Source organism: Oncorhynchus masou, chromosome 24, assembly GCF_036934945.1.
Source record: "Oncorhynchus masou masou isolate Uvic2021 chromosome 24, UVic_Omas_1.1, whole genome shotgun sequence".
NCBI classification, from domain to species: Eukaryota; Metazoa; Chordata; class Actinopteri; order Salmoniformes; family Salmonidae; genus Oncorhynchus; species Oncorhynchus masou.
This window is the reverse complement of record NC_088235.1, coordinates 30,877,156-30,904,142: the sequence shown is the minus strand read 5'-3', so window position 1 is coordinate 30,904,142 and position 26,987 is coordinate 30,877,156. Positions and strand designations below refer to the sequence as shown.

Here is a 26,987-nt window from a genome sequence, read left to right as displayed (position 1 = left end):
GTAACAATGTATGTTAGAGATAACAAGTGCGCTCATTGTTTAAACTTATTTATGTTTTCAACAAACAGTGGAGACGAATTATAGTTTACAATAGTTGTCAACAATCAAAGCCAACCACGCTTGTTGTGTCTCATAGTTGCACACGCATTGGTTTTGTTGCTAAACAACCAACCCGTCGATGGAAAGTGTGTGCAGTGGTGTAGGCTTACTAGCTAGCTAGCTGTGTAGCTTGCTAGCAAGTTCAATTATTTGTTTGCAAGTAAACAATTAACAACCTAGTTAGCTACCACATGTTCTTGTCAAAATGTCAACTGAGTAGCTAGCAAGCAACAAGATATGCCAAATAACAGTCTCAAAACCACCTGAAGCAAATAAGTCCTTCCTGGCAATTTTAGATGATATTAACATTTAACATTAACATACATTTTTGAGGCCAGTCTAATGGCTTATTCTGACTGAATTAGAGTTATCAGGATGAAATTCCAATTGACATATTATGTACATGCACTTTTAAATTCACATTAGCGATGGGAATGTCATGAGCTGAGACGGTTCGGTTGACGTTCTTGCTTCGCAGCTCAAAAGTACCATAAATGTTAAAGTATATAGCCACTAGCCAGAAGGCTAAGCATTGCAAACTATGTTATACAAGATGTGGAGAGGAATAAATAACTCTCCTGTGAAAAGAAAGGTGCAGGGGTTTGTTTAATGATTAACAACTCATGGGGTGATTGTGGTAACGTACAGGAACTCACCCGATCTGGAATACCTCACCATCAAATGCCGACCGCATTACCTCATCATCACTGCACAATCCCCCCACCCCCCACAGTCGACACCGCAACAATTTTCAAAGAACTACACAGGACTATGTGCAAACTGGAAACCGCATATCCTGAGGCCAAATTTATTGTAGCTAGGGACTTTAATAAAGGAAAACTGAAGAAAAACGCAACCAAAATTCCATCAACACATTTCCTGTGCTACACACGCTTCACAGACTCTGGATCATTGATACTCTCCCCTCTGAGACGGCTACAAGGCTCTCCCTCACGCCTCCAATCAGATCATGCCTCCATAGTGCCCTCCATGCTCATCACTAAGCTCAGGGCCCTGTGTCTGAAACACTCCCTGTGCAACTGGGTCCTTGACTTCTTTGCGCACCGACCCCAAGTCTTGAAGGTAGGCAACACCCCCTATGCCATGTTGATCCTCAACACGGGGACTCCACAGGGGTGCGTGCTCAGCTCACTCCTGTACTCACCGTTCACTCATGACTGCATGGCCATCTCCAACTCAATCATTAAGTTTGCTGACGACAAAACAGTGGTAGTGGTATGCCTGATTACTAACAACGACAAGACAGCCTACAGGGAGGAGGTTAGAGCTCTGGCTGAGTTGGTCCAGGAAAAGAACCTCTCCCTCAACATCAACAAAGCGAAGGAGCTGATCGATACCATCGATCACCACATTCTTTTGGAGAGATTGGAAACTCAAATTGGTCTACACGGACAGGTTCTGGCCTGGTTTAGATCTTATCTGTCGGAAAGATATCAGTTTGTCTCTGTGAATGGTTTGTCCTCTGACAAATCAACTGTAAATTTCGGTGTTCCTCAAGGTTCTGTTTTAGGACCACTATTGTTTTCACTATATATTTTACCTCTTGGGGATGTCATTCAAAAACACAATGTTAACTTCACTGCTATGTGGATGACCCACAGCTTTACATTTCAATGAAACATGGTGAAGCCCCAAAATTGCCCTCGCTAGAAGTCTGTGTTTCAGACAGAAGGAAGTGGATGGCTGCAAATTTTCTACTTTTAAACTCAGACAAAACACAGATGCTTGTTCTTGATCCCAAGTGACAAAGAGATCTTCTGTTGAATCTGACAATTAATCGTCATGGTTGTACAGTCGTCTCAAACAGAACTGTGAAAGTCCTCGGCTTTACTCTGGACCCTGATCTGTCTGTCCAAAAATTATGCAGAAAAATGTATCCATGCTTTTGTTACTTCTAGGTTAGACTACTGCAATGCTCTACTTTCCGGCTACCCGAATAAAGCACTCAATAAACTTCAGTTGGTGCTAAATATGGCTGCAAGAATTCTGACTAGAACCAAAGAATTTGATCATATTACTCCAGTGCTAGCCTCCCTACACTGGCTTCCTGTCAAGGCAAGGGCTGATTTCAAGGTTTTACCTCTAACCTACAAAGCATTACATGGGCATGCTCCTACCTATCTCTCTGGTTTGGTCCTGCCGTACATACCTACACGTACGCTACGGTCACAAGATGCAGGCCTCCTAATTGTCCCTAGAATTTCTAAGCAAACAGCTGGAGGCAGGGCTTTCTCCTATAGAGCTCCATTTTTATGGAATGGTCTGCCTACCCATGTAAGAGACACAGACTCGGTCTCAACCTTTAAGTCTTTACTGAAGACTCATCTCTTCAGTGGATCATATGATTGAGTGTAGTCTGGCCCAGGAGTGTGAAGGTGAACAGAAAGGCTCTGGAGCAACAAACTGCCCTTGCTGTCTCTGCCTGTCCGGTTCCCCTCTTTCCACTGGGATTCTCTGCCTCTAACCCTATTACAGGGGCTGAGTCACTGGCTTACTGGTGCTCTTTCATGCCGTCCCTAGGAGGGGTGCGTCACTGGAGTGGGTTGAGTCACTGATGTGCTCCTCCTGTCTGGGTTGGCGCCCCCCCCGGGTTGTGCCGTGGCGGAGATCTATACTCGGCCTTGTCTCAGGATGGTAAGTTGGTGGTTGAAGATATCCCTCTAGTGGTGTGGGGGCTGTGCTTTGGCAAAGTGGGTGGGGTTATATCCTTCCTGTTTGGCCCTGTCCGGGGGTATCATCGGATGGGGCCACAGTGTCTCCTGACCCCTCCTGTCTCAGCCTCCAATATTTATGCTGCAGTAGTTTGTGTCGGGGGGCTAGCGTCAGTTTGTTATATCTGGAGTTACTTCTCCTGTCTTATCAGGTTTCCTGTGTGAATTTAAGTATGCTCTCTCTAATTCTCTCTTTCTCTCTTTCTTTCTCTCTCTCAGAGGACCTGAGCCCTAGGACCATGCCTCAGGATTACCTGGCATGAGGACTCCTTGCTGTCCCCAGTCCACCTGGCCGTGCTGCTGCTCCAGTTTCAACTGTTCATCAATGACTTGCTGCACCCTCGACAACTACTGTGATTATTATTATTTGACCATGCTGGTCCTTTATGAACATTTGAACATCTTGGCCATGTTCTGTTATAATCTCCACCCGGCACAGCCAGAAGAGGACTGGCCATCCCTCATAGCCTGGTTCCTCTCTAGGTTTCTTCCTAGGTTGTGGCCTTTCTAGGGAGTTTTCCCTAGCCACCGTGCTTCTACACCTGCATTGCTTGCTGTTTGGGGTTTTAGGCTGGGTTTCTGTACAGCACTTTGAGATATCATCTGATGTACGAAGGGCTATATAAATACATTTGATTTGATTTGATCGTGGACTACAGGAGACAGTAGAGAGAGCATGTCCCAATCCACATCCCATCCAATGGAGAGCTGGGAGGTAGAGACTGATAAAAAGCTTCTCTCTCCAGGCCATCAGAACGTTAAACAGTCACCGGCTTCCACCCAGTACCCTGCCCTGAACCTTAGTCACCGTTACTAGCCGGCTACCACCAGGTACTTTACCCTCCACCCTAGAGACGGCTGCCCTATATTAAAAACAAAATAAATCAAGTTTCAGATATAAGGAAAAATGTATTTACATTTCAGCAGTTTCAAAAACATTGCTCTGCCATTACCATTTATACTGTAGGATTGTGGAGCTCAACAAGACAATTCTGTTTACACTGCCCTGCTCGGATGGGGCAACTGTCGGGTGAGTGACGTGACCTCCGGAGGTCGCGCTCGAGACATGATAATTTTGCAAGTTTACATAACAGTATTGTCTCTCGCGAATCAATACCTCTCGAGAACCTCTTGAAAAAGTGCCGTTGCTACATCAATGTGAAAATGGTCTAAGCCTCACACACAGTTTTATCACACTGTGACAGCCCAACACTATCAGCTGTACTAGAACAACGTATTCTATTGTTTGATTCCTATTTTATTCTTCCTGATGAACTGATGAACTTCAGTATATACATTTCATTTCTAGACAAAATAATATTTCCAGGAACTTGTCACTCTGTAATTCAAATCACTCAGGATGCTTCACTTCTAAAGCGAGAGGTGCAAATATCAATCTTTAAAATTCTGATTGTTTGAAGTTTCCATCTCGCCTTACTCTGTCATGAGTTTTATAAAAATCCCTCTCCGTTGGAAGTGATCTTTTTTTAACAGCCTTGCAATTATCCTACGTACAGCAATACCTTTCTCTTAGGTGTGTGTGTGTGTGTGTGTGTGTTCGTGGGTCTGTGTGTGTGTGTGTGTGTGTGTGTGTTCGTGGGTCTGTGTTTGGTGTGGAGCAGTAAAAGGAGTATGCTAATCCTATTTATGTAGAAAGAGAATCATTGTCTTCTCTCTGAAGACCTTACACTTCAATAACTCCATTGAGATAAAGATGGCACATACTTGAAGCATTTTATCACTCCTAATAAAGTTGTATATTTGCAAGCTGTTCAGAGTTAATCTAAACATTTATTTAAAAAGAGGAGAAAAAACAGCAAGGTCGAGGAGGATGGCAACTCATTTCTATTTACCAGTGTTTTCTTTTTTTAAGATCAAGGATGAAAAACATGACTTTCCGTTTATTGGGGGTTCAAGCAGCGGGAAACCCTATTGTGTTTCTCGCAGTTCGTTATTTTCCATCTTGAGGCAATTTGGTGAAAAAATGTAAATTCCCATGAGATAATAAGGCCTAGGAGGATGCATCATTGCATGATGGTAAAGGACCATGGGCCACACCCTCTCATGCAATGCCATACCAATTGGCAACATGGTGGCGCTATAAAAAGTGATTGAAAATCGAAACTTTGAAAGCTCAAGCCCCTCGACCCGTTAGATCTGGAGTCATGAAATTTGGTACATTGGTTTGTCTCCTCACAAGGAAATATTTTGCCTCAACCCATAAGGTTCAGCATTTTTTGTTAAAATCACTTAAGACGCTACAGCTCTTGCACCGAATGATTGATATGCACGAAACTTGATATGTGGCATCTAATGGACTGAGGTCTCTCAACGCATTATTTTTCCAGGCTAGGATTTAAAAACAACGTGACCACTACTGACCAATAAACATTCACTTGGCCGTGGTCTGGCACATAAATCAGACACAGATATTCGTATTGTAGCAAAACTTGATTCACATGTTCCAAACCCAGTCAAGACATAAAATATGCAAGTACATTCAGATCAACTACATGGTGGCACTACAATGGGCACAAATGTATGTTTATTGATCTGTTTGCCTCGGAGTGATGGAATTTGACACACATGCTAAGCGATGTGAGTGTAGCTAACCTGTAGAGTGTGGTTCTGTTTGGCCTCCTGGGGGTGCTGTTGGACAGGAAAAAACCTTAACGCAAGCTGATAGTGGAAATTGTCTAAAATTCATGAAAAGCATATCTGTCTGATTTTGAGTTCTGATATTTGGCAAGTGTGGTAAGGAGTATGGACGAAGCTCATCCTAGGGCAATGTGTCAAATTTGTCCTGATGGTGGTGCTGTGGGGCCATTGCCTGAACTCTGAATGGCTGCGTGCTACTATATTTTACTTTGACATTGCTTTCATAGTTTGAGTGACAACATTTATTATGTAATCCAAATATTTAATTAGTAAAAATCAGTCTGTACTATTACACAATTTAATGAGATTACTTACAAAAATGTGTTTGCTTCTGACAGCCACAAACACCCAGACATACAGTGTATTCGGAAAGTATTCAGACCCCTTGACTTTTTCCCCATTGTGTTACATTACAGCCTTATTCTAAAATTGATTAAATTGTTTATTTTGCTCATCAATCTACACACAATACCCTAAAATGACAAAGCAAAAACAAGTTTTTAGAAATGTTGGTAAATGTATTAAAAAAAAACAACTGAAATATCACATTTACATAAGTATTCAGACCCTTCACTCAGTACTTTTTTGAAGCACCTTTGCCAGTGATTACAGCCTTGCGTCTTCTTGGGTGTGTAACGGCGTTCTTCGTTTGTCGCAAGAAAGTCGGACCGAAATGCAGCGTGGTGGTTACTCATGTTTTTAATGAATGAATCAAATGACGAATACAAAATACAAAGCAACAAAACGGAACGTGAAACCTAATTACAGCCTATCTGGTGAAACTACACAGAGACAGGAACAATCACCCACGAAATACACAGTGAAACCCAGGCTACCTAAATACGGTTCCCCATCAGAGACAACAAGAATCACCTGACTCTGATTGAGAACCGCCTCAGGTAGCCAAAACTAAACTAAACACACCCCTAATCAACCACAATCCCAATGCCTACAAAAAACCCAATACAACAACACAATAACATAAACTCATGTCACACCCTGGCCTGACCAACTAATTATCTAAAACACAAAATACTAAGACCAAGGCGTGACAGGGTGTGACGCTACAAGCTTGGCATACCAGTATCTGGAGAGTTTCTCCCATTTTTCTCTGCAGATCCTCCCAAGCTCTGTCAGGTTGGATGTGGAGCGTCGCTGCACAGCTATTTTCAGGTCTCTCCTGAGATGTTCGATCGGATTCAAGTCCGGTCTCTAGTTGGCCACTCAAGGACATTCAGAGACTTGAAGCCACTCCTATTTTGTCGTGGCTGTCTGCTTAGGATCGTTGTCCTGTTGGAAGGTGAACCTTCGCTCTGGAGCAGGTTTTCATCAAGGATCTCTCTGTACTTGGCTCCATTCATCTTTCCCTCGATCCTGACTAGTCTCCCAGTCCCTGCAGCTGAAAAACATCCAATCAGCAAGATGCTGCCACCACCATGCTTCACCGTAGGGATGGTGCCATATTTCCTCGAGACATGACGCTTGTCATTCAGGCCAAAGAGTTTAAACTTGGTCTCATCAGACCAGGTAATCTTGTTTCTCATGGTCTTCAGAGTCTTTAGGTGCCTTTTGGAAAACTCCAAGCGGGCTGTCATGTGCCTTTTACTGAGGAGTGGCTTCCTTCTGGCCATGCTACCATAAAGGCCTGATTGGTGGAGTGCTGCAGAGATGGTTGTCCTTCTGAAAGGTTCTGCCATCTCCGCAGAGGAACTCTGGAGCTCTTTCAGAGTGACCATCGGGTTCTTGGTCCTGACCAAGGCCATTCTCCACCAATTGCTCAGGTTGATCGAGCTGCCAACTGTGTTGTTGGGGACCTTCAATGCTGCAGACATTTTTTGGTACCCTTCCCCAGATATGTGCCTCTACACAATCCTGTCTCAGAGCTCTACGGACAATTCCTTCATGGCTTGATTTTTGCTCTGACATGCACTGTCAAGTGTGGGACCTTATAAATACAGGTGTGTGCCTTTCCAAATCATGTCCAATCAATTTAATTTACCATCTCAAATAGGATCAATGGAAACAGGATACAGCTGAGCTCAATTTCGAGTCTCATAGCAAAGGGTCTGAATATTTATGTAAATAAGGTATTTTTGTTTTTTATTAAAACGTTTTATGAATTTGCTAACATTTCTAATAACCTGTTTTTGCATTGTCATTATGGGGTACTGCTCGTAGATTGATGAGGAACATTTTGTATTTCATCCATCTTAGAATAAGTCTATAACAACATGTGGGAAAAGGGAATGGGTCTGAATACTTTCCAAAACCCTGTAAATATCAACTTCAACCGGTCTCACAAGTCATTTTTTTTAAACATTTGAGTAATTTAGCAGATGTTCCTATCCGGAGTGACTTACAATTAGTGAATTCATCTTAAGATACAACACATCACATCAAGTATATTTTCCATTTTCATAAACCAAAGTCAAAGTAAGATCAACATGAACTTTTTCTGTTGCAAAACATTTCTCTAGTGTGTGCTGTGCTGAACATGACTCTGGACTCAGATTGGATACTATATATTATCTGGTGGGTCCAATAGATTGAACGGTATATATCGGGTCTTTAGTTGGTCACTGTTCCCCGGGCGCCGATGATGTGGATGTCGATTAAGGCAGCCACCCTCACCTCTCGATTCAGAGGGTTTGGGTTAAATGTGGAAAACACATTTCAGTTGAATACAATCAGTTGCATAACTGACTAGGTATCCCCCTCTCCTTTTCCCTTTCCAATAGTGAATGCTGAGCCTCCTCAATCTCTTCAACCAAGATGGTATACCTCTACTATCATGTTATACTAGGAGAAGGCTGACAGAGTGGCATTCAATTAACAAAATGACTCTTCCATCAATGTTAAAGTAGTATGAAACTGGGTGGTGTCTGTGTGGAGTCTGAGTCGTTTTAGGGTCGGTTTCCTGGACACAGATTCAATCTGGGATTTAAGAGAACTTTCCATGAAGATTCACCATTGAGAATACTATTTAACCCTAAAAGCGTCTACATATTTTTGGCTTAAAAGTGCCAACGGGGGTCTTTTGTTCTTCTTCCCCAAATTGGTAATGATTGCAAAAAGAAACTGTCTGTCAAGCAGTAACACTTTTTTATTTGATGAACCTTTTGTAAAACAGGTAAATGGTTTACAACCCAAGATGGCCACCAATATGGGCGCCGGTGCCATGAAACTTTCACCTCTAACTTCGGAATACTATGGGCTATTAACTCAGTTCCAATGTCATCTGAATGATACTTGGTATATAGACAATGACTGGAAGCTAAATACGTATTTACATTTTTTGTATTTGTTGTTGTTTTAGTGTCTACCACGCCCCCCAGGGGTCAAATCTGGGGTGGCTCAATATCTAAGGGTGGATAGATCTAGCTCTGTGCCAAATCTGTTAATTTACTAAGTTTACTATTGAGTCCTTCCTAATGTTACAGTCTCAGACCGGGTGGTGTTCAATACCCCAACTCTCCTCCATACTAATGTTACAGTCTCAGACTGGGTGGTGTTCAATACCCCACCTCTCCTCCATCCTAATGTTACAGTCTCAGACTGGGTGGTGTTCAATACCCCACCTCTCCTCCTGCCTAATGTTACAGTCTCAGACCGGGTGGTGTTCAATACCCCAACTCTGCTCCATCCTAATGTTACAGTCTCAGACTGGGTGGTGTTCAATACCCCACCTCTCCTCCATCCTAATGTTACAGTCTCAGACTGGGTGGTGTTCAATACCCCACCTCTCCTCCTGCCTAATGTTACCATCTGAGACTGGGTTGTGTTCAATACCCCACCTCTCCTCCTGCCTAATGTTACAGTCTCAGACTGGGTTGTGTTCAATACCCCACCTCTCCTCCATCCTAATGTTACAGTCTCAGACTGGGTTGTGTTCAATACCCCACCTCTCCTCCATCCTAATGTTACAGTCTCAGACTGGGTTGTGTTCAATACCCCACCTCTCCTCCATCATAATGTTACCATCTGAGACTGGGTTGTGTTCAATACCCCACCTCTCCTCCATCATAATGTTACCATCTGAGACTGGGTTGTGTTCAATACCCCACCTCTCCTCCATCATAATGTTACAGTCTCAGACTGGGTTGTGTTCAATACCCCACCTCTCCTCCATCATAATGTTACAGTCTCAGACTGGGTTGTGTTCAATACCCCACGTCTCCTCCAGCCTAATGTTACCATCTGAGACTGGGTGGTGTTCAATATCCCACCTCTCCTCCATCATAATGTTACAGTGGGAGTGTAACTGAGCAGTGTTCAGGCCTAAGCTGCGTGTTCAGTGTTTACTCATGTCTCTCAGCATCAGATCTGACCCCGTTTCCCCACCTCCCCGCTCACTGCGACACGCACACACATGCGTGTGCACACAAACACACAGAGTGGCAATGGTTCAAAGGGAGGAGACGGCGCTAACTTCAAAAGACCAGCTCCAGCCTTTGAACGCCATGCTAATCGCATACAACCCATCAGCCTCGTATCGTACTATATCAGCTTCCGCAGGGCATGCTCAGCTCAGATCAATGTCTCCCCCCCCCCCCTCTCTCTCTCTCTCTCTCTCTCTCTCTCTCTCTCTCTCTCTCTCTCTCTCTCTCTCTCTCTCTCTCTCTCTCTCTCTCTCTCTCTCTGTCGGCCAGAGCTAATGTATGTTCAATCCACAGGGGCTATACAGCAACACAGCGGGAAACAGAGAGCCACAGCATCTCTCTTTACCTGTTCTACACGTCTTCAACCTTACGGTCTGCCTGCCCCCGAAATGGCACCCTTTTCCCTAAATAGTGAACTACTTTTGATAGGGTTCTGGTCAAAATAATGCACTATGTAGAGAATATGGTGCCATTTGGGATGCAGATTCTGCAGTACAGTATCCCTCTGTAGTGACAACTTGATTTCCTATATAGAAGTACTTGAGGCAGAGAGCTGGCTCACAGCCTGATTAACATGCTTCTGATGTGATGTAAAACATGCAACTGTGCGTGTGTGTGAGTGTGTCAAATAAATACACATTTTGGTCGCATACACATGTCCAGCACATGTTATTGAGGGTGTAGCGAAATACACAACAATAGATATCTAAAACTACAGCCTGAAAGGATGCTCTCAGTGGGGCATCTGTAAAAGTTTGTGATGGTCTTAGGGGCCAATCCAAATTTCTTCAGCCTGCTTAGGCTTTAGTTGCGCTGTTGCGCCTTCTTCACCACACTATATACAGTATATCACAATAGTGAGTACACCCCTCACATTTTTGTAAATATTTGAGTATATCTTTTCATGTGACAACACTGAAGAAATGACACTTTGCTACAATGTAAAGTAGTGAGTGTACAGCTTGTATAACAGTGTAAATTTGCTGTCCCCTCAAAATAACTCAACACACAGCCATTAATGTCTAAACCGCTGGCAACAAAAGTGAGTACACCCCTAAGTAAAAATGTCCAAATTAGGCCCAATTTGGACATTTTCACTTAGGGGTGTACTCACTTCTTTGAGGAAAAGATCATGATTATTAGTAAGCAAATTACAGACTCCTCTTTAAATCTGCGTATTCCTTCAAAGCTCAGTTGTCCTGAGTCTGCACAACTCTGCCAGGACCTAGGGTCTAGAGAGACACTCAAGTGTTTTAGTACTATATCTCTTGACACAATGATGAAAATAATCATGGCTTCTAAACCTTCAAGCTGCATACTGGATCCTATTCCAACTAAACTACTGAAAGAGCTGCTTTCTGTTCTTAATCTTCATGGTTGTAAAGTCGTCTCAAATAAAACTGTGAAGGACCTCGGCGTTACTCTGGACCCTGATCTCTCTTTTGACGAACATATCAAAACTGTTTCAAGGACAGCTTTTTTCTATCTACGTAACATTGCAAAAATCAGAAACTTTCTGTCCAAAAATGATGCAGAAAAATGAATCCATGCTTTTGTTACTTCCAGGTTAGACTACTGCAATGCTCTACTTTCCGGCTACCCGGATAAGCACTAAATAAACTTCAGTTAGTGCTAAATACGGCTGCTAGAATCCTGACTAGAACCAAAAAATTTGATCATATTACTCCAGTGCTAGCCTCCCTACACTGGCTTCCTGTTAAGGCAAGGGCTGATTTCAAGGTTTTACTGATAACATGCAAAGCATTACATGAGCTTGCTCCTACCTATCTCTCTGATTTGGTCCTGCCATACATACCAACATGTACTCAACGGACACAAGACGCAGGCCTCCTAATTGTCCCTAGAATTTCTAAGCAAACAGCTGGAGGCAGGGCTTTCTCCTATAGAGTCACTGGCTAACTGGTGCTCTTTCATGCCGTCCCTATGAGGGGTGCGTCACTTCAGTGGGTTGAGTCACTGATGTGATCTGCCTGTCTGGGTTGGTGCCCACTCTTGGGTTGTGCCGTGGCGGAGATCTTTGTGGGCTATACTCGGTCTTGTCTCAGGATGGTAAGTTGGTGGTTGAAGATATCCCTCTAGTGGTGTGGTGGCTGTGCTTTGGCAACGTGGGTGGGGTTATATCCTTCCTGTTTGGCCCTGTCCGGGGGTATCATCGGATGGGGCCACAGTGTTTCCTGACCCCTCCTGTCTCAGCCTCCAGTATTTATGCTGCAGTAGTTCATGTGTCGGGGGCTAGGGTCAGTTTGTTGTATCTGGAGTTACTTATCCGGTGTCCTGTGTGAATTTAAGTATGCTCTCTCTAATTCTCTCTTCCTTTCTCTCTCTCGGAAGACCTGAGCCCTAGGACCATGCCTCAGTACTACCTGGCATGATGACTCCTTGCTATCCCCAGTCCACCTGGCCGTGCTGCTGCTCCAGTTTCAACTGTTCTGCCTGCGGCTATGGAATCCTGACCACAAAAATGGTCTACTCCGAATACCTCTTCTACGCCGGCGGCGTCTTAGAGCAGCCTCTGGGCTACGTTCAATCGCCTTGAAAGGTACGAACAAAGGATCCAATTCAGGAAAGTCGTATTCCTGGTCGAAATGTTACTGCCTCTCTGATATCCAAAAGTTATTTCCAGCTGTATGTAATAACGCAAATAACGTTCTGGGCTAATAACATGAGAAATAACAATAAAAAAAACAAATACTGCAAAGTTGCTTAGGAGCCTGAAACTAGGCGGCCATGTCTATCGGCGCCATCTTGGATTCGTATCCTTATTTGTGTGTTTGGTGTGTGTGTGTCTGTCTATGTGTGTGTCTGTGTTTCAATGGGGTCTGGGGTATTATTCTATTTCATTCTTATTCTAATCTATTCTAAACTATAGTAAAAATCCCATCTGCCATTCATTCTCAACAGGTGAGGTACACTGTAGAGCAGTGATAACGTTGACCATCCATCTTATTCAACTTAAATGACAATGAATGCCAGCCCACTGTCACGTTATACTCCATCTGCCTTGACATCCTCAACTGCATCCTAAACGTATATTTACTCAGACAGCGGAAAACAATCCTAAAATAACAAATGTATTGATATCAGTCATGTTTGTCCATGTTGTTGGTTGAGAAATAGTATACATTACCTGACAAACACAGAAGGAAAGGAAATAAATCATTCAAGGTACAGAGAAATGGTGTAAACGTGGTGTCATTGGCACCAGCGTCCCCAGTGCTTAATACTGCAGCCCTAAAATAGAGGGATGTCCGTTTGAAAGGTGAAGAGATCTCTGAGTCCACATCAGACCAGGCCGGATCCAGCATTGGACTGTATATTACTGAATCTGATGTGCTCAGTGTTAGTGATGTGATGGTGACTGGGCTCTTTTCCAAACGTGTGGGTGTGTGCGTGTGTTTGTGTGTAAGTGTTTTTGAGCTTCCAAACTTAGAAATGTTAATTGCAACGTTGGCTTGCCCATCGAGAACAGATCTGCGGCAGCCAAATAAAGTGTCACACCACATTTTCAATCGTTAAACTTGGGTAAGGCTGAATTAAACAGAATTAGATGAGAAAAACGTATGGCAGGAGGAAACAGCTAGAGGAACTTCTGAACGTGAGGGAACGGCTAAAGGAACATGTGAACAGGAGGGAATGGGTAGAGGATCATATGAACAGGAGGGAACGGGTAGAGGAACATATGAATAGGAGGGAACGGGTAGAGGAACATATGAATAGGAGGGAACGGGTAGAGGATCATATGAACAGGAGTGAACGGGTAGAGGAACATATGAATAGGAGTGAATGGGTAGAGGAACATATGAATAGGAGTGAATGGGTAGAGGAACATATGAATAGGAGGGAACGGGTAGAGGAACATATGAATAGGAGGGAACGGGTAGAGGAACATATGAATAGGAGGGAACGGGTAGAGGATCATATGAACAGGAGTGAACGGGTAGAGGAACATATGAATAGGAGTGAATGGGTAGAGGAACATATGAATTGGAGCGAACGGGTAGAGGAACATATGAACAGGAGTGAATGGGTAGAGGAACATATGAATAGGAGCGAACGGGTAGAGGAACATATGAATAGGAGGGAACGGGTAGAGGAACATATGAATAGGAGGGAACGGGTAGAGGAACATATGAATAGGAGGGAACGGGTAGAGGAACATATAAATAGGAGGGAACGGGTAGAGGAACATATGAATAGGAGGGAACGGGTAGAGGAACATATGAATAGGAGGGAACGGGTAGAGGAACATATGAATAGGAGGGAACGGGTAGAGGAACATATGAATAGGAGTGAATGGGTAGAGGAACATATGAATTGGAGCGAACGGGTAGAGGAACATATGAATAGGAGGGAACGGGTAGAGGAACATATGAATAGGAGGGAACGGGTAGAGGAACATATGAATAGGAGCGAACGGGTAGAGGAACATATGAATAGGAGCGAACGGGTAGATGAACATATGAATAGGAGGGAATGGGTAGAGGAACATATGAACAGGAGGGAACGGGTAGAGGAACATATGAATAGGAGGGAACGGGTAGAGGAACATATGAATAGGAGGGAACGGGTAGAGGAACATATGAATAGGAGGGAACGGGTAGAGGAACATATGAATAGGAGCGAACGGGTAGAGGAACATATGAATAGGAGCGAACGGGTAGATGAACATATGAATAGGAGGGAATGGGTAGAGGAACATATGAACAGGAGGGAACGGGTAGAGGAACATATGAATAGGAGGGAACGGGTAGAGGAACATATGAATAGGAGGGAACGGGTAGAGGAACATATGAATAGGAGGGAACGGGTAGAGGAACATATGAATAGGAGGGAACGGGTAGAGGAACATATGAATAGGAGGGAACGGGTAGAGGAACATATGAATAGGAGGGAACGGGTAGAGGAACATATGAATAGGAGGGAACTGGTAGAGGAACATATGAATAGGAGTGAATGGGTAGAGGAACATATGAATTGGAGCGAACGGGTAGAGGAACATATGAATAGGAGGGAACGGGTAGAGGAACATATGAATAGGAGGGAACGGGTAGAGGAACATATGAATAGGAGCGAACGGGTAGAGGAACATATGAATAGGAGGGAACGGGTAGAGGAACATATGAATAGGAGCGAACGGGTAGAGGAACATATGAATAGGAGCGAACGGGTAGATGAACATATGAATAGGAGGGAATGGGTAGAGGAACATATGAACAGGAGGGAACGGGTAGAGGAACATATGAATAGGAGGGAACGGGTAGAGGAACATATGAATAGGAGGGAACGGGTAGAGGAACATATGAATAGGAGGGAACGGGTAGAGGAACATATGAATAGGAGGGAACGGGTAGAGGAACATATGAATAGGAGGGAACGGGTAGAGGAACATATGAATAGGAGGGAACGGGTAGAGGAACATATGAATAGGAGCGAACGGGTAGAGGAACATATGAACAGGAGGGAACGGGTAGAGGAACAGGAACTGTGTGTGTGTGTGTGTGTGTGTGTGTGTGTGTGTGTGTGTGTGTGTGTGTGTGTGTGTGTGTGTGTGTGTGTGTGTGTGTGTGTGTGTGTGTGTGTGTGTGTGTTATATATTTTATTTTATTTCTTCTATCGTTGTATTATTCGTCATTAGTGGACAACACAGGAAATACATGGGGCTTCTATCCAATTTCCTTTGATCCTCTGTGATCTAAAGGACCATGTCTTCACCCAGGGTGCACACACACACACACACACACACACACAGCACTTAGGGCTCTGTTAGATGTAAGGATCTGCTCAGCCTGGCCACTGGTAGGCTGTTTATTCTAAAGCCACACAGATACTGTTATGGGGGAAATTTCACTCCGGCACTAGGAGTCTTTGTGTGGCTATGGAAGGAAAAGGTGGATTGCAGGGAGCTACAGTGTTCTGGCCGAGGAGATAAACTCACTGTTAATCAATCACTCTCCAGCCTCTCCTTTCCTCCTTGTACAAGAATGGCACAGAAAAAAACACTATTAAGGTGTGGTTGGAGTGCTGCAAGGTCATTGTTCTTTGAACTCACACGCCCACACACACGGACACACACATGCACACACATCCCCACACAGTCGTCTATACCCCTGGTAGCGCCCCAAAATGTCTGATTGTGGGCCAGACCATTGTGTAGTGAGTGATTCAGCTTCAATAGTATTATCCTCCAGTACAGAGGCCTTATCATGGTCCTGAAACACACTAGACTGTAGGGACGCAGTGTGTGTGTGTGTGTGTGTGTGTGTGTGTGTGTGTGTGTGTGTGTGTGTGTGTGTGTGTGTGTGTGTGTGTGTGTGTGTGTGTGTGTGTGTGTGTGTGTGTGTGTGTGTGTGTGTGTGTATACAAAACAGCAGTTGACAGAGGAAGGGGCTGGGAAGCAATCTAATCCTATTGTAGTCATGCATAGCAAACTGTGCCCCACATATCTCTCTCCCTCTCACAGCCTGGCTCTGGGGTCTACATGCATGACCACGGGACACGTGTTATCTGCTGAACTTTTGTCCTGTGCCTTTTGATCCAGATCTGTATTTGCCTCCATGAAACACACGAGGGGAAGAATACAATGCCTGAAATGTAGGAAAATGTTTGACAATGAAAATGGCAACAAACACATTGCACTTGACAAACATCCCTATTGCTCACTGGGACACCTCTGAGGATGTGACATTACATGTCGCCAGTACTGTCCCTACACCATAAGATGCTGTCTACAAGCTTAATTCTGCCCCTTTCCTCTTAGCACACACACACACACACAACCCCCCCCACAGCCCCCCCCCCACCACACACACACACACACACCCCACCCCACACACACCCCACACACACACACACACACACACACACACACACACACACACACACACACACACACACACACACACACACACACACACACACGCACACACACGCACACACACACAAACACACACACACCCCACCCAAACACACACACACACACCACCCACACACACACCCCACCCCCACCACACACACACACCCCACCACACACACACACAAACACACACACACACACACCAACACAGCCCACACTACCTCCCTCACCCCCACCCACACTTCACTCCTCTGAAGGTCATGTGTCAGCTATTCATCATGTTGACTGTGGGTGTGACATATTGAACCTAAACTTTACGTTGATATATTAGACATAAACTCAGGGTGTAATTAAAAAGCTGAAGGTACAATTTACCAGGCCATGCTAACATCATTGTTAACCCATTAGACAGCTCACACTTCAACATGTATATGATGCTCTTAGAAAATACAAACACTGTTTTATAGTAGATTATTCTTCACTGATAAGAATGAGGGGAAAAAGCTAAGGAAATGTTAAGTGGGAGAATGTTCTATTTCAGTATCCACTGTAGACATGGGCTATGGTCAAACCTGATTAAACATACATGGTGAGAATACATATTACTGAAACATATTTTCAAACGAGTCATTTGGAATGTGCCCTTTCTTCACTGGCAGAGTATAAATCCTGTCTGGACCCAACAGCTTCGCCAGTAAGGTCCTCCCATAGGGGATTCATCCCACATAAAGACACAAATCATATTATTTCTGCCTCCTCCTGTCTCATTTTCATTGAATCCAGCAGAAACCCTGAGAGTTAAAGTGATAGAACAACCACAACAGTCAGCTAATCTGAATATTTACAGACGGTTATAAGCCACCTTGTAGAAATCACCAGGCAAATAAGGACAACTGCTACAACCATTCCTTAACACATCAACATGCAGTAGTAGCAATATAATTCATTAGATAGATGTGTAGTGTTGTTTCACTGCAGCTATAACATTACACACCTATTCCCCTATAGGCCCTGGTCAAAAGTAGTGCACTACATAGGGAATAAGGTGTCATTTGGGACGCAGTTATCACACTATACAATGCTGTGGTAGGTATACAGCTCATGGGTTAATTTAGCAGTTGTATCTAGCCACTTTGACAGAGATTGCCCCTGGTGACGTCATCAATAGCTGTGACCTTTCGAAGGTTATCATCAGTCACTGCGGAGCCAAGATTGATCGATGCTAGACCCTGTCACGTTAAATAGGACACCAGACAGGCCACTCCACAATAAAATAACATGAATGGAAATATAGACCTACATGGACATGCTTTCGAAATAACTTCATTCATTTACAATCGTATGGGAAGTTAGTTTCATTTTCTAGATAACGCCATGAGATGGGAGTAAAATGGCTATTGAGGCCAGTGGAGGCTGTTGAGGGGAGGACGGCTCATTGTCAATGGCACGAATAGAGTCAACGGAATGCTATCTACCACATGGAAACCACGTGTTTTATGTGTTTGATACCATTCCATTGACTCCATTCCAGCCATTACTATAAGCCGTCCTCCCCTCAGCAGCCTCCATTGACTGAAGCGCATTCCCACTCCTAGATAAAATAACATGAATGGAAAATATAGGCTTATATGGATAAGCTTTTGCAAATAATGTAGGGATGTTAGTTCAGTCATCCTTTTCTTAGACGGACTATACTAACATCATGAGACGGTAAAATAGCTATTGTAGCATCAATGCCAAGATAAGCTGACTGTGAGATGGGCAGGCATCAGTAAGCCTGTTATTTACTGTCACTGACTAAGATATGTCTTCGGTCTTATGAAGAGCCATTGAACATTTTAGGACACCATGCTGTAATACAGAACACAGTACACACTCCGCCACTCCAAGATAAAAGAAAATGAATGGGAAGATATATGGATTCTTTTCACATAACCTAATGCACAGTCACGAGGATGTTGACTTATTTGTACTAGCCAACTCCAGGAGATTGGAGGAAAATAGCTATTGGAGGGATCACAAACCACTCAATCGTAGAGAGTGTTTGTGTTTTCATCTTTATGCCAAGATAAGCTGACAGTGAGACAGGCAAACAGACAAGTAGACATCAGTAAGCCTGTTATTGTCTGTCTGTGGGTAATGAGGTAGCTAGGACACGCCTGCAATACAGAAACGTATAGCTATGAGATGTGTTAGGCCTTATGATGTACCTGTTATACAGACAGGCAGCTATCTGAGATATGTCGTAGGCCTAAATATGAGTCTGTAAATGCAATACAGAACGGTACATATGAGGTCTGTAAGTCGTTATGATGAACCTGTAATACAGAAAACTCAGTGGGTTTTATATTGGGCTTTCCCTTCAATATTCACTGCAGCAAATGACACCCTATTCCCTATATAGCGCACTACGTTTGACCAGAGCCCACAGGACTCTGTTCAGAGGTAGTGCCCTACATTAGGTAACAGGGCTAGAGTGGTCTTAGCCCCACATATGCAAAATAGAATATACATGTCGAGTAGCTAGGTTTTTTACTGTGTCCCTAATGGCACCCTATTTTATACGTAGTGCACTACTTCTGACCAGGGCCCATAGGGAATAGGCTGCCATATGGGGTTCAGACTTGGTCTTTTACATTTACATAACCATCATCATCATATTCAGCTTGCCTCAGCTAGAAGAGCTAGAGTGCATTACAATGAGAGGTAGTTAAATTTCACTATTCTGTGTGTGTGCGCGTGTTCGTGCGTGTGTGTCAGAGTGCATTACAATGGAAGATAGTCAGAATTCACAATTCCCAGTCATGTATTATACCTTTCAACCTGAGAGTCATGTTCAATGATGACTCAGCTTGTTTGCTGCCAAGAGACTATTATCTGCCAATCCATTCGAATATCATTAGCATTCAAATACAGTAGAACTTAGTCTTTGTGTCCCAAATGGCACCCTACTCCCTTTATATAACATTACCTTTGACCAGAGCCCGTAGGGCTGGTCAAAAGTAGTACATTATATAGGGAATATGGTGCCATTTGGGATGCGTCCTCAGTCAAATACCCTACAGATCATATCAATTTAAATACAGTAGAACTTACACTTTGAAGTTTAGCCAGCCAAAGGCCTTTTACTTCCTCCGCAGCATATGTACAGCACCTTACACCTGAGAAACATTGACTCATGTCCATTCGAATATCATTACCAAACTTGTTATAATCCCGTAGCTCTTCAAACATTCAACCTCCAGCTGCGTACCCCCTCTACCAAGGTCAGCAAACTCTCAAATGTTGTTTTTTGCCATCATTGTAAGCCTGCCACACACACACTATCCGATACAGTTATTAAACATGAGAATGAGTTTCTGTCACAACCCGGCTCATGGGAAGTGACCAGGGCACAAATAATAATAATTATCATTTGACCTTTATTTATAGGCAAGTCAGTTAAGAACAAATTCTTATTTTCAATGACGGCCTAGGAACAGTGGGTTAACTGCCTGTTCAGAGGCAGAACGACAGATTTGTACCTTGTCAGCTCGGGGATTCGAACTTGCATCCTTTCGGTTACTAGTCCAACGAGTTTTGCTCTTTACATAAAACATGTTATTTGTTCTTTAAAAATTGTGAATAACTCACCACAGGTGTGCTTGAAAGGATGCACAGAACTCTGCAATGTTGGGTTGTATTGGAGAGTCTCAGTCTTAAATCATTTTCCACACATTCTGTGCCTGTATATAGTTTTCATGCTAGTGAGGGCCAAAAATCCACTCTCACATAGGTACGTGGTTGCAAAGGGCATCAGTGTCTTAACTGCATAATTTGCCAAGGCAGGCTACCTCTGAGCGCAGCCCAATCCAAAAATCTGGCAGTGGCTTCTTACTATATTCAATTTTTACTAAACTGCTTGTTGCAATTTCGATGAGGCTCTCTGGTTCAGATATCGGTAAGTGGACTGGAGGCAGGGCATGAAAGGGAGAATGAATCCAATTGTTTGTGTCATCCATTTCTGGAAAGTACCTGCGTAATTGCCCACCCAACTCATTCAGGTGCTTCGCTATATCACATTTTACATTGTCTGTAAGCTTGAGTTCATTTGCACACAAAAAATCACACAATGACGTAAAGACCTGTGTGTTGTCCTTGTTAATGCAGACAGAGAAGAGCTCCAACTTCTTAATCATAGCCTCAATTTTGTCCTGCATATTGAATGTAGTTGCGGAGAGTCCCTGTAATCCTAGATTCAGATCATTCAGGCAAGACAAAACATCACCCAGATAGGCCAGTCGTATGAGAAACTCGTCATCATGTAAGCAGTCAGGCAAGTGAAAATGCTCAGTAAAGAAAACTAAGCTCTTCTCTCAATAAGAAAAAAACGTGTCAATACTTTGCCCCTTGATAACCAGCGCACTTCTGTATGTTGTAAAAGCGCTACATGGTCGCTGCCCATATCATTGCATAATGCATAAAATGCTTTAACAAAGTTAACCATTTTCACTGAAGTGTCAAAAACATCTTTCAAGCTGTCGGACATTCCCTCGGCAGCAAGAGCCTCTCAGTGGATAATGCAGTGTACCCAAATGGTGTCGGGAGCAATTGCTTGCACGCGTGTTACCACTCCACTCTGTCTCCCTGTGTGCGCCATCAGTACAGATACCAACACATCTTGACCACCAAAGTCTATTTGATGTCACAAAGCTTTCCAGTACTTAAAAAAGATCCTCCTCTTGTTGTCCTGGTTTCCAGTGGATTGCAGAAGAGGATGTCTTCCTTAATTGACCCCCCATAAATGTAAAGGACATATACCAGGAGCTGTGCCAGGCATGCCACATCTATTGACTCATCCAGCTGTAATGCATAGAATTCACTGGCTTGTATGCGAAGCAGTAATTGTTTCAAAACATCTCCTGCCATGACACTGATGCGTCGTGAAACAGTGTTGTTTGATGAAGGCATTGTCTGTACAGTTTTTTGGGCCTTTTCCCCCACCATTGTCCCAGCCATATCCATGTCAGCAGGAAGAATTAAGTCCTCCACAATAGTATGGGACTTGCCTGTTCTCGCCTCTTGGTAGCTCACCATATAAGACGCTTTGAGCCCCTTCTCATTCATGGTATCTGTTGGTTTTATACATGTCTTACTACTCGAAAGTCATCTTAATTCTTGCTCAAAAAACTCCCGTGGCTTATTTTTCAAATGAGTATGTTCTGTTTCTAAATGTCTGCGTAAGAGTGAATGTTTCATGGAGTTGTGAGATAGTACTTTAGCACATATAACAGACTGTGGCTGAGGAAAGGCACTACTCCTAATATAAGTGAACCCCAAATCAATGTAGTTCTCATCATATTTGCGTCTCTTTGATGGTCCAATGTCCCTGTCTGTTGTTCGGTACTTTCCCGGGTAAGTGGGCAGGAGCTCTTTGGCTGCATCAGATTCACAACTGTCAGTGTCCATGCTAGCTGGACTAACAACAAATGTAGAATTACTGATGCTAGCATTGGATGTGCTCGTGGGAGCAGAACAACTTGTGTCGCCGACAGGTGCAGGTGTCGTACTGCTGATAGTAGCAGTACAACCAGTAGAGCTGGTATGTGTCTCTTATATTTTTTAACCATTTATCAATTCTCTAGCGAATGGAATGAGCAGCAGCTACGTTCAGCTACAAACAGATCGTTAGTGGAATTCCCGTGAGAGAGTAACGGTTAATGTGATCGGATGTTAATTATTGACTAGGCTACCTGTATTTAACATTGCATTGTTATTTCGCTGAACACTAGACGGTTTCATTTTAATTTTGGCAGTGAAACGAGGCTACTCAGGCGAAAAAAAAAACTCACCAAAATGGATAGCCTTGTTGGAAAAATTAAATGGATTGTTTGAAAATGTGTGAATGTGAATCACATTTTTATTCGGCATTCCCCCGACGGCATTGCGCGTACCCCCAGTTTGGGAATACCTGCCCTACACTATGCAGGACCGAGTATGAGAAACCCTGCTCTACATTGTGAAGTTCAGCAAGCCCAAGTCCTTTTTCTTCCTGTACCTTCAACCTGTGAAACAATGACTCATCTAATGTTCATGAAGCAGTCAAAAGACCATTATCTCTAACTGACCATTATCTGCCAGTCCATTCAGTCCAGTACAATACCTACTGGTTCAAATCATTACCACACAAATACAGTGTGAATACTGGTACATAATCATTCCCATACAAATACACTGTTTCACTAACACTTTGAAGTTCAGCTAACCAAGGCTAGTTCCTTCTACTTCTCCACGATTAGTGAAGACAAAACCAGTCAGTCTAGGAGCATTCATTAATTAACGTTACTATACAAATACACTGTTTCACTAACACTATGAAGTTCAGCTAACCAAGGCTAGTTCCTTCTACTTCTCCACGATTAGTGAAGACAAAACCAGTCAGTCTAGGAGCATTCATTAATTAACGTTACTATACAAATACACTGTTTCACTAACACTATGAAGTTCAGCTAACCAAGGCTAGTTCCTTCTACTTCTCCACGATTAGTGAAGACAAAACCAGTCAGTCTAGGAGCATTCATTAATTAACGTTACTATACAAATACACTGTTTCACTAACACTACGAAGTTCAGCTAACCAAGGCTAGTTCCTTCTACTTCTCCACGATTAGTGAAGACAAAACCAGTCAGTCTAGGAGCATTCATTAATTAACGTTACTGTACAAATACACTGTTTCACTAACACTATGAAGTTCAGCTAACCAAGGCTAGTTCCTTCTACTTCTCCACGATTAGTGAAGACAAAACCAGTCAGTCTAGGAGCATTCATTAATTAACGTTACTATACAAATACACTGTTTCACTAACACTATGAAGTTCAGCTAACCAAGGCTAGTTCCTTCTACTTCTCCACGATTAGTGAAGACAAAACCAGTCAGTCTAGGAGCATTCATTAATTAACGTTACTGTACAAATACACTGTTTCACTAACACTATGAAGTTCAGCTAACCAAGGCTAGTTCCTTCTACTTCTCCACGATTAGTGAAGACAAAACCAGTCAGTCTAGGAGCATTCATTAATTAACGTTACTATACAAATACACTGTTTCACTAACACTATGAAGTTCAGCTAACCAAGGCTAGTTCCTTCTACTTCTCCACGATTAGTGAAGACAAAACCAGTCAGTCTAGGAGCATTCATTAATTAACGTTACTGTACAAATACAGCAGACATTACTCTATCAAGTGCAGTCAACCAAAATCAGCCTTCTGCTTCCACTTGTGAGGACAGAATTGTAAAGACAAAACTAGTCTATAATCATGAATGAATGAACAAACGGACCATTCCATTCCACACAGTCTGAGCCCGTACTACTTGAACTTGCATCATCATTATCATTTGTTTCATTTAACCATATTAGTTTCAGTTTATGTCATCTTACGTGTTTATTTTCCTCTTGGCTTGCTGCATGACTTCAAGTGCCTTCCTAACTCAGAACCGTTTAAAAGTCAACAGAGCATTTAAGGACTGATTAGAGTACAGATTGAGATGTAATTTGATACGCATACTGAACGCAGGACGCACACTAAACGAACGGGCGACCAAGTGAGGCGGTTACTAATGATTGCTTTTAGATATTTACGGGAGATGTGTACAGTAGTTAGAGTAGAACTAATGGATACCAGTACAATACTAGTAGACACCAGGAGACACCAGGAGAAGCAAAATATATCATCAGGATAACAGGAGATACCAGGAGACACCAGGAGAAGCAAAATATATCATCAGGATAACAGGAGATACCAGGAGACACCAGGAGAAGCAAAATATATCATCAGGATAACAGGAGATACCAGGAGACACCAGGAGATACCAGGGGACACCAGCAGACACCAAGAGACACCAGGAGACACCAGGAGATACCAGGACACACCAGGAGATACCAGAATTCGTAGTCAACAAGCTCTCATAGTCTCACATCAAAATTAGATGTTCATCATGTTTCTCAAATGTCAAATTTTGAAGTTGTTCCAAACGTCAAATTTCAAATTATTTAAGGTTATGTTTAGGCATTACCTACAAATTCTTAAGGTTAGGGTTAAGTTCAGGCATAAGTCAGAATGGTTAGGGAAGGGTTAAGGTTTGGGATAGGCTTGAATCAAAAATAACTTTATTTTGCTCGATTCAAACATGCAACCTTTCGAATCAGAGGCAGATGCTTAAGCCATCTCCGTCTACAAAGCCCTAGCAAAACCGAAACCTACTTGAAGGTAACAGCACTCACTGTTGCCCCTAGTGGCCGACTTCCACGTCATCTCCCAACGTCCTCAGACATGGATGAACGTCGATTGCTGACTTGTATCACAAATGACCTGCCTGCAGTAGTACCAGTTATCTCTCCTGCTGGCCAGTCTCTACAGGGTCAGTTTACCTTCACTGTGAATCCATCTCAACACTAAAGCTGGGTTCCAATGTCCATACTAGCATATATCCATACTGGAATACCACTTAGTAATGTATTGGTCATGTATTCTAAGTAGTAGTGAGCTAGTATGGATATTGGAACACGGGCCAAAAGACTAGGCCAACACATGAGAAAATAAGAGACACATGATCGCACAACTGAGTGGATTTCAGTCCAGTTGTAGAACTTCACCCAGGCTTAGAGACGGCACTCTAATGCCAGTTAGGCTCAGCTCAGAGCCTGTCCAGAGAGTAGGAGAAGACAGAGTGTGTGTAGGAGAGACAGTAAGTCTGAGACAGTAATCCAGCTAGGTCCTACCTTGTCATGGTTCTCCTTGACCCAGCTCTTTACTGTCTCCAAGGCAATATTTGCCGCGGGCTCGTTGGGGAAACCTGGAGAGACAGAGAGAGAGCGAGAGAGAGTCCAAGAGACATAGAGACAGAAAGACAGAGTTAGCTAAGTTACTATTAACCGACAGATAGACAGCCAGGAAGCAACAATTTGGTATGCACACATGATCACGTATTAATGCACACATGGACACAACTGAGCTCAAGCTTATGCTCACGCATGCACACACAAGTATAAAAAACTAAACACTGCTGTGTGTGAGAAATACAGTGGTCGAGGGAATAGAGGACAGTGTGAAGGATCACACACAGCGACGTGATAATGGATCTGTAAATCTCACAACAATGGAGAATAAAGCCCTAACAATTTACACTGAGGTGATAATGATAGTGGAGGCAGACAAGGCAGACACTCTCTCTGCCAGCACTAATGACGTATTGATCAACGTGGTAGTGGGTGTGTGTTGTGAGCGTGCATGTGTGTGATTGTGTGCGTGATTGTAAGCATGTGTGTGTGTACGTGTAGAACCTCGGTTCTAATGCAGGCAGGTCATCTCCGGTCTGGACTATTGCAACTCTCTGTTGGCAGGACTCCCTGCTTGTGCCATCAAACACCTGCAACTTATCCAGAACGCCACAGCTCGCCTGGTGTTCAACCTTCCCAAGTTCTCCCATGTCATCCCTCTCCTCCGCAGACTCCACTGGCTTCCAGTCGAAGCTCACGTCCACTACAAGACCATGGTGCTTACCTACGGAGCAGCAAGAGGAACTGCCCCTCCCTACCTTCAGGCTATGCTCAAATCCTACACCCCAACCCGAGCGCTCCGTTCTGCCACCTCTGGTCTCTTGGACCTCCCACCCCTGTGGGTGGTCTGCTCCCGCTCAGCTCAGTCAAAGCTCTTCTCTTTCCTGGCAACCCCCAATGGTGGAACAAGCTTCCCCCTGACGCTAGGACACCCTACCTCTTTAAAGAGTATCTTCAATAACTCCACAACTAACACTCAGCCTTGACTTTTTCCTTCTAGCACTGACTTTGCTGATAGCTACTTGAGATGGAAATTGTACTTACAATGACTGAGATATATGGTTGACTCCCCGAGCTATCTTAAGATGACCTGTATGTCACGCTGGATAAGAGTGGCTCTGACTAACAAAAATGTACAATGTAAATATATGTGCATTTTCATTAGCGTGTGCGGGATCGTGACGGTGTGTGCGTGTGGGTTTTCATGAGCGTATTCGTGATCGTGAGAGTGTGTGTGCGTGTGCGTGTGTGACTGTGTGTGTGCGGGTTTTCATTAGCGTGTTCGTGATCGTGACTGTGTGTGTGGAGGGGGGGGGGGTACAGGTCGCTGAATCTACAGCAGCTAACGTCCTTATTAATCACCCCTGCTATGCCAGAACATGAACAGCAACCTCTGTGTTAACACAATGTATTGATCCAGGCCCAA

At 43.5% G+C, this 26,987-nt stretch overlaps 1 protein-coding gene across 3 annotated transcripts in view; it reads right to left on the bottom strand.

Moving 5' to 3' along the window:
- The window catches only part of macrod2 (mono-ADP ribosylhydrolase 2), a 1,245,161-nt gene that overhangs the window by 240,296 nt on the left and 977,878 nt on the right, over positions 1-26,987 (bottom strand). For all 3 annotated transcript variants that reach the window (XM_064933636.1, XM_064933637.1, XM_064933635.1), the window contains exon 8: positions 25,505-25,578. In XM_064933636.1, the coding sequence (XP_064789708.1) occupies positions 25,505-25,578 (74 nt within the window). The remainder of the gene's footprint in view (positions 1-25,504; positions 25,579-26,987) is intronic.